The 8522-nt window shown below is 55.7% G+C and overlaps 1 protein-coding gene across 2 annotated transcripts; it reads left to right on the top strand.

Annotated features, from left to right (window-relative positions):
- The first annotated feature begins 1089 nt into the window (after positions 1–1089).
- PPY (pancreatic polypeptide) lies at positions 1090–2757 on the top strand. Of its 2 annotated transcripts, none has more exons than XM_032163795.1 (4): positions 1090–1145; positions 1913–2103; positions 2347–2418; positions 2609–2757. In XM_032163795.1, the coding sequence occupies exons 2-4, from the start codon at positions 1913–1915 to the stop codon at positions 2631–2633; spliced, it is 288 nt and encodes a 95-aa protein (XP_032019686.1). In that variant the 5' UTR covers positions 1090–1145; the 3' UTR covers positions 2634–2757. The 2 variants fall into 2 exon arrangements, with proteins under 2 accessions (XP_032019686.1, XP_032019685.1); XM_032163794.2 differs by lacking the exon at positions 1090–1145 and adding an exon at positions 1292–1377.
- The last annotated feature ends 5765 nt before the right edge of the window (positions 2758–8522 follow it).

Below are 8522 nucleotides of genomic sequence, written 5' to 3'. Positions count from 1 at the left end.
ACTCCGCAGATTCTGGTGGGGATGGATTAGTGGGGTTGAGAATCTAAGCCAGAATTCGGAACCTCGGTAGCTATGAGATCTTGAGCCAGCGTCTTTACCTGTGTGAGCCTCAGGCTTCTCAGCCAAAAAGTGTGAAATTATACCAATACTTTGACAGCCCCACTTGGGAAAAAAAAAAATAGTCCAGGTTTGGAGTTAAATTTTGGAGTTAGATTTTGTTTCAAACCCTGGATTGTCCACTGACTGGCTGTGTGGTTTGGGGCCAGTGATTTGATATCTGAGCAGATTTCAGATCCTGAATCTGTAAAATGGGTTGTTGTGGGGATTTAGTGAGGTGACTGAGCTGGCAGCACTTTGGAAAATGTGAGGCTTTACAAATGAAGCTGGTTTTTGGCACTTCCCTGGAATGGGGGCTCTGAGATGGGGAGGGAAGTGACTACTGGAAACTGGCACCCCCTCAACCTTTCCCCTGAACCCAGGCACATGAGTTCTCATTCTGCATCCTATGCACCCACCAAATGGGTTTCTCCAAGCCTGGCACCCCACTCCTTTCCACCTTGCCTGAGGACCTGAGGTCCCTTCCCTCTTCCCACCTTGTTCTAGTTGCAAGCTGCAGAGGATGGCCTGACTTTCCATTCTTCAGCCTGGAGGCTCTGGCTGTAGCCTCAATCTTCCAGCTGCAGCCTCAGTCTTCTGCCCCAAGAGAATCCATTGGATGATTTGGGTTGATCTTTGGGAGGCAGGAGAGCTAGTTCCAAGGCCTGTGACCAAAACCTTTCAGTCACTCTCAAGTCCTAGAACCCCATCTTTCTTGAACCAAGCCTGCTCTGGTGCCCAAAGGGAAGGGATGTCAGTGATGGGGGCCCACAGGAGACTTTTACTGTGGTCCAGTTTTATCTGTTATGCTGCTGGTCTGGCACCCACAGCACTGCCCTGTCCCCCTCCCGTCTCTGGCCTCAGTACTGGCGTTGCCAGTATTAGGAGACAGTGAGAGGAGGGGCGAGGGCTTCGGAGCGAGAGAGGCTGACAGGAGGCGGGGACTCTGGGGGGCTGAGGACTATAAAGCGGCCCAGCCGAGGGCAGAGGCCCATCCGGCCTGAGGCAGGTGCTTGCTTGGTCTAGTGCCCGTTTACTCTGGACTCCAGGTAAGTGGGCTCAGCCTGCCTGGGGCTCTGGGGGCCTCCCCCAGGCTGGGGCCTGGGATGGAGAGGAGTTGGTGCTTTGCAGGGCCAGGGGCCTTGGGAGGCCTAAGGTCCTGCTTGGGTCTTGCTTTCTGCATCTGGACAGACCTGTCACGCTAGAAGAGCTGTCTGCTGACTGCACGTGTGTGCACACTTGTGTGCATGGCTGTGAACTGGAATGTGTGACTGTGACCTTGTGAGTGACTGGGGTCCCTGTGTGCGTGCCTTTGCCGGTCTGTGCAGGACGACATGGACAATAGCGTCTTCTCCAGGACCCGTATCTGTGTCTCTATCGCAGGGTGGAGCGCCAGACCCACAAGGCCATGGATTTCTGTCCTTGGCTTCCCGAGTTCATTCTGTGCCCCCCACCCTGTGGGTGACCTGGCATGCCCTTATTCCCACTAGCTACTGCCTCCTTGGAGCCATGAGGCCCTGGATGTTGTCATGAGTCCCGTGTCTCCAGGACTCATGTCCCCATTTTCTCTGCTGTACTTTTCTAACCTGTGAGGCCCTGGCTTGCTGGGCTGCTCACAGGACAGGCTGTCCGTGCCTTCAGAGCAGTGTCTAGGAGGTGGAGTGGTCAGCTTGGAGTGGCCCTTTGCTCTGCCCCCTTGTCCCCAGGCTTGGAGAAATGGATGATGGGCTAAGGGGCTGGGTAGATGGGCCCAGCTTCCTGGGCACGGGAAAATCTGCAACCCGGGCTCTCCACCTCCCCTCTGCTTGCTCCTCAGATGGCTGCCGCACGCCTCTGCCTCTCCCTGCTGCTCCTGTCCACCTGTGTGGCTCTGTTACTACAGCCACTGCTGGGTGCCCAGGGAGCCCCGCTGGAGCCAGTGTACCCAGGGGACAATGCCACGCCAGAGCAGATGGCCCAGTATGCAGCTGATCTCCGTAGATACATCAACATGCTGACCAGGCCTAGGTGTGTGCCACAGTTGGGGAGAGAGATCCCAGCCCCTGGGACCCTGGGCCCACTCCACATTCCTGGCCACACCCTATGCCCAGCCCCAGCCCCTTCCAGGCCTGCTCTTGGGAAAACAGGGCATCTGTGCTGAACAGGCCTAGACCAATGTGCCCTGGGCAAGATGGTGCCTACAGGCAGATATGAAACAGGTGGGCTGGCACCTGGGCACAGTGCTTGCCCCTGCTGCCTCTTCCCTCCCAGGTATGGGAAAAGACACAAAGACGACACGCTGGCCTTCTCAGAGTGGGGGTCCCCGCATGCTGCTGTCCCCAGGTGAGTTTGACTCCCTGCCCTGTCTATCAAGCTCCTTGGGGCTGAAATGGGGGTGGTGGGACTGAATCAGGGCTTGGAAATGTGTAGTGGGGGGTGGAAGAGGGAAAACAGGAGCCCAGGGCCAGGCTGAGGCTTCCTGAGGGCACGAGGCCTACCCCCTACACTGCCATGTTCTGCCCTATCCTCACAGGGAGCTCAGCCCGCTGGACTTGTAATGCCACCTTCTGTCTCCTAGGACTCCGTGAGCAGTGCCAGCCCAGTTCTCCCCTCCGCACCCTTGGCTCTGGCCAAAGCTTGCTCCCTGCTCCCACACAGGCTCAATAAAGCAAGTCAAAGCCACAGCCTGTCCTGTGTCTCTGTGGACCCCTGGTTGGGGCAGCAGGAAGCACCAAATGCATGGGAGAGAAAGGAGAGGACAGGGCAGAGGGAAAAGGGATCATCCAGAACGTTGGAGGGGTCATCAGAGTCACTCAGCTCATCCTCTCCCCTCCACAGAGGGACAAGTGGTGGCCAGAGGAAGGCAGGGACTCCTCTGAGCAGATGGTCCTTCATGGTCCTTCAGCAAGTCTGTGAAGCAGCAGTCTTGAATCTTCCCAGTTCAGCACCCGTAGACCTTCCCGACACAGCCCGATGACAACCCTTCCCCAAGTGCACCCCTCACCAGTGCCTTACTGCAGCCTAGGCAGCAGAATCACCCAAATTTATACTAAAGCGTCCTTGGCATGGGGGCAGGGGCACAGCCCAGCCTGGAAGAATGATTCTGGTGCTACAGCAGTCATGGCTGCATCCAAGGGCCTGAGCTACCGTCCAGAAATTTGGAGAGAATGGGCTGCCCTGAGAGGTAGTGAAGTCCTGGGCACAGGAGGTATCCAAGCTGCTGTGGAAGGGGAGGAGGCTAGATTAGCTGAGAGTTCCAGCCACCATGAGTCGAATCTGTAGACTGCATACTCCAGCCCTGGGAGGACAAGGACCTGGATCCTGCCCCAGGGAGGACTTCCCAGATTCCCAGAGAACCCATCTTTTCCTGGCCCTTCTCAGGCACCCTGAATAGGTGGGGACAGTGCGCGCGTGAATGCGTGTGTACGTGCGTGTGTAAAGGGGAGAAGTGAGGGAACTAGAATGTTTCCAGTTCCTAGAAAGGCTTCTCCTGCCTCCCCCACATGCTTGGCCTGAAGGGATGGGGTTATGGGTTTGGAGGATGAGGGGTCCACTTTCCTGGGCTCAGCACCTTGCACAGAAATGGAAATGACACCACAATTGTGTTTCCCCTCAAGTCCTACTCCATCTGGTGTGTGCAAATGACCTGGAAGTAGAACCAGGTCCTAAAAGGCAAAGAGCTTCTAGAGGATGCAGCTGCTTGGCTCAGATTGATTTTTTGTTTGTTTTTGGAGAAGGTCTTGCTCTGTCACCCAGGTTGGAGTACAGTGGCATGATCACATCTCACCATAGCTTTGACCTCCTGGGCTCAAGCGATCCTCCTGCCTCAGCCTCCCAAATAGCTGCTACCACAGGCACATGCCACCACACCCAGCAATTTTTTTTTATTTTTTAGAGACAGGGTCTTGCTATGTTGCCCAGCGTGGTCTCAAACTCCTGGGCTTAAGCGGTCTGCTCACCTCGGCCTCCCAAAATGCTGGGATTACAGGTGTGAGCCACTGTGCCCGGCCTCAGGTTGATTCTTAAATCCAAGGGATGTCTGGAGAGAGAGATGGTTTCGTAAGAGAACAGTTTGAGTCTGGCAGAGGGAGCCTGAAGTCCCAGCATTTTCTCTGGCAGCTTAAGGGGATGGGCAGTGAATGGGGAGAGGAGTGGATACTTCTTAGGGCCAGGAGTTCGCACCCTGGATGTGAGGGTAGGATCAGGGCAGGGGGCTCTTCCCCAACCAGGTCTCTCTGACGGCCATAGGAGCCCCCAGAAGAGGGAGCCACCCTCACACCCAGCTTCTCAGGGACAGGCCCTGGCCAGGCTCCACCCTTACTCCTGCTCTGCTCACCCAAGAAGGGCTTAGAAGTCCAGGAGGCAAAGGCGGCCCCCTATACTCTGCATGCTGAGGGGCAAAGGCACCTCTTCTTGTTCCTGTGCCAATTCTGACAGTCCAAGCTGGGCTGTTTGGTAGAAACTTGAGCCAGGTGGGAGTTGGGGTGTGTCTAGCTGAAGCCCCTCCTTTGAGGTTTCTTCTCTCACCTCTGCTCTCCCTCTGGATTAGAGCCTCCCACACTGGTTCCGTCTGTGCAGGACTACAGGGGCAATAAGTGTCTTCTCCAGGACCCGTATCTGTGTCTCTACCACGGGGTGGAGGGCCAGACCCACAGGGCCATGTGTGGGTGGCGTGGCGGAAGGTGGATGGGTTGCCAGGGGAGGCAGGGGAGGACCCCCAACAGCTGAGGTCTTTTTCTCCCATAGCAGAAACTCCAGGGTCCCCCTTCCCCTTCGATGGACTGGTCCCTCCCTGCCCCAGGCCCACAGAAGTCACTGAAGCAACAGAAATTTGTCTTTATTGTTTTCATTGAGGGGATGAGGAGGGGTCCAGGGCCCTCTCAATATAAAGGGGTTGGTGGGCAGAGAGGCGTCTGGAGGCCAAGGCCCAGCCTGGAGAAAGAAGCCCCCCCACAGGGGTGCTGTGTCTCCCCGCATGCCGGCCCCCAGGAGCTTCCTCTGGCTACCACCCAAGCTGCCCCCGGCCCTGAGGCCCCCGGCTCGGTGCCCAGCGTCCAGGCTGTCCTACCTGGGGCCCCGGGAGGAGGTCGGTGGTCGGGGTTCCGAGGTGTTCAGCCACTGGGGGTTCGTGGTGGTCCACGGAGGGGGTTTCGTGGCTTTCGATGGGGAGGTGTTCGTGGCGTTCGCAGTTTTCTTGCGGTTTTTAGATTTCTTGGGGCTGGGAACAAGTCTTTGCAGTCATGAGGCCGCTCCCCGAGCCCAGCTCGGGCCGCGAGTTGCGTGGGGGTGCGTGGGGGTGCCTGGGGGCGTCCGTGTCGCCCCCCGGGCCCCCTCACCCCCCGCTTTCCTCCTTCCCTCCCTCCCTTCCTCACACCCTCAGCCGGCCCACCTGCTGTTGAAGAGCTTCCCCACGTACTTCTTAGTGGAGCCTAAGTTCAGCCAACTGGCGGCCCTGGGCTGCTGCACTTGCAGCTCCTCGCCCAGGGCGCCCTCGGGCTGCAGCAGCAGCGACACGAGGCCAGCTATTGCCAGAGCGAATGCGCAGCGCAGAGCAGGCGACTGGAGGGGGCGGGGCAGACAGCCGCGGGCGGTCACGTGATGCCGGGGCTGGGGTCAGCGCGGCGCCCGGACCGGAGCTTGCAGGTGTTCCGCGCCGTGGGCAGGCTGGGGTGTAGGGGCGCTGAGACCGAGGGACGTGTCTATTTCTGGGACACTCACAGTGCACGGACGCCGTAAGGGACATCCTGGTGCTCGGAGGAATGGTGCACACCTGGACATGCCCGGTGATGCAGGCAGAGCATCGAGGCGCGGTGGCTCACGCCTGTAATCCCAGCACTTTGGGAAGGCGAGGCGGTCGGATCACCTGAGGTCAGGAGTTCAAGACCAGCCTGGCCAACATGGTGAAACCCCGTCTCTACTAAAAATATAAAAATTAGCCGCGCGTGGTGGTGGGCGCCTGTAATCCCAGCTACTCTGGGGGCCGAGGCAGGAGAATTGCTGGAACCCGGGAGGTGGAGGTTTTAGTGAGCCGAAATTGCACCACTGTACTCCACCCTGCCCAACAGAGCCAGACTTCCTCTCAAAAAAAAAAAAAAAAAAAAAAAGAGAAAGAAAAAGAAAAAAAAATGAACAGGGAGACACACCCTAAGGTGGTTGCATGAGAACGGCATAAAGCCATTGAAAATCGGCTCCCTAAGCCATTGAAAATCAGCTCCCTAACCGCACCGACCTCTCTCCCGCAAACTCCTTTCTTATCCCCCTCCTTTCTCCCTGCTGTTCCCGCAAAAGACTTCCTCCAGGCATCCTCATGGCCAGCTCTGTCTCCCCTTGTAAGCATTAGCTCAAAATCCACCTTTTAAATGGGTCCTACCCTGACACCCCTATTTAAAATTGCAACCCGGCCGGGCACGGTGGCTCACGCCTGTAATCCCAGCACTTTGGGAGGCCGAGGTGGGTGGATCATGAGGTCAGGAGATCGAGACCATCCTGACTAACACAGTGAAACTCCGTCTCTACTAAAAGAATACAAAAAAAATTAGCCAGGTGTGGTGGCGGGCACCTGTAATCCCAGCTACTCGGGAGGCTGAGGCAGGAGAATGGTGTGAACCCGGGAGGCGGAGCTTGCAGTGAGCCGAGATTGTGCCACTGCACTCCAGCCTGGACAACAGAGCAAGACTCCATCTCAAAAAAAAAAAAAAAAAAGTTAAATGTGCCCCCCATGTATACCCTAAGTTAAAAAAAAAAGGAAAAAAATCTGGAAAAAAAGAAAAATGATAAATTAAAAAAAAAAAAGAAGACAACGCTCCTAGCACCGCCATCATTCAGGAATTTCCAAGGGTTTTAGGAGCTTTGTGTTAGGAACTGGGGGCAGAGACCAAATGTATATTTCTTCTTATGTTCCACTACCCCAGATAGGAAAACAGAAATTACTCTAGATATTTCAAACAAAAAGGGGTTGTATATAGGCAATTAGTGCTTATGATTGGAGGGGCTAGAGGTGGTGAAGGTTGGGGGGAGGGGGTTGCACCACTGGCTTTCAGGCTACTTTACCACAGCTGATTTCCAGAGGATGGAAGAAGTCAGGAAACTTGGGAAACTGCTGCTGAGGTCCTTGCAGCCCCACAGTCCCCAGGCTGGTGACTGGTGGGGGAGTATGGAGTCCAGCTGACCACCAGAGCCTGCACGCCTGCTGCTACGGGGGAGGAAAGGATGACTTCTATCTCCTTTCCATGTCCCAAATTCCATGTGACTACATTCTATTGGCAGCACCGCGCTGGCAAGGGAGCCTTGATGTGTGCTTCCTGGGCTTCCGGCACCTGCACAGAAGGGGCTGAAATTGGTAGGTGTTTGGGTGTCCGAGGGTTTGCAAAAGAAGAAGGCGGGGAGTCTATGGTGGAGTCACATGGTTGAGACCTAGCTAAGTCAGAGGCCTGGAGAGGTGTCATTCTAGCTGGGCAGCAGGTGACACACAATCATCCCGAGTTGATTGGAGAAACATCTGGGATTGACCCAGAGTTTTTTCTGTAATGTTTTCACTGGAATGAAAGCTGAGCAGTCCGTAGGCCATATAGTATTGGAGAAAACATAGCCCTCATTCAAAAAGGCTGCCAAAGACAAGGTGTCCACAGGGAAACTCAGGGGTTTTGTTTGTTTGTTCTGGGTTTTTTTTCTGGAGACAGTCTCACTCTGTCACCCAGGCTGGAGTGCAGTAGTGTGATCTCAACCTCCACCTTCCAGGTTCAAGTGATTCTCCTGCCGTATCCTCCCAAGTAGCTTGGATTACAGTTACCCACCACCACACCCGGCTGATTTTTATTTACTGTAGAAACAGGATTTCACCATGTTGGCCAGGCTGGTCCTGACCTCAAGTGATCCTCCTGCCTTGGCCTCCCAAAGTGCTGGGATTACGGGCATGAGCCACCACACCCGGCCAGGAAATTCAGTTTCTGTGGATCTCTAGCCTTGAACATCTTTATATGCTGCTTTAAATGGCTGATCCTCAATGCCTCCCTTCCAACTCACATGCTCACCCCCCTACATCAATCTCCCAGAAAAAGTATTCACTTTTTTTTTTTTTTTTTTTTTTTTTAGAGACAAGCCTCACCTTGTTGCCCAGGCTGGTTTTGAACTCCTGGCCTCAAGTGATCCTCTGGCCTTGGCCTCCCAAGTTACTGAGTTTACAGGCGCAAGCCACCACGACCGGCGAAGCCTGTATTAAGCCCTTTTATGCTCACTTTGCGGTACTGCAGAGAGGGCAGGGAGGAAGCAGAGGTGCCCTGGCATCTTCAGCTGGAGGTGAGCAGGGTGCTGAGGGTGGGAGAGGCCGGGCGCCTGGGGATGGGAGGCAGGACCGCACCTTCACAGGGACGCTTCCACCCCTACCCCAGAGGTCAGGGCCTCTCGCCCAGCTCTGGCTCTGAGGTCCTGGAGGGAGGGAGATGCTGTTG

The sequence above is a fragment of the Hylobates moloch genome, unplaced genomic scaffold (assembly GCF_009828535.3).
Source record: "Hylobates moloch isolate HMO894 unplaced genomic scaffold, HMol_V3 SCAFFOLD_10, whole genome shotgun sequence".
In the NCBI taxonomy this organism is placed as follows: domain Eukaryota; kingdom Metazoa; phylum Chordata; class Mammalia; order Primates; family Hylobatidae; genus Hylobates; species Hylobates moloch.
Note: the sequence above shows the minus strand (reverse complement) of the source record. Positions and strands in the feature narration are given on the sequence as shown.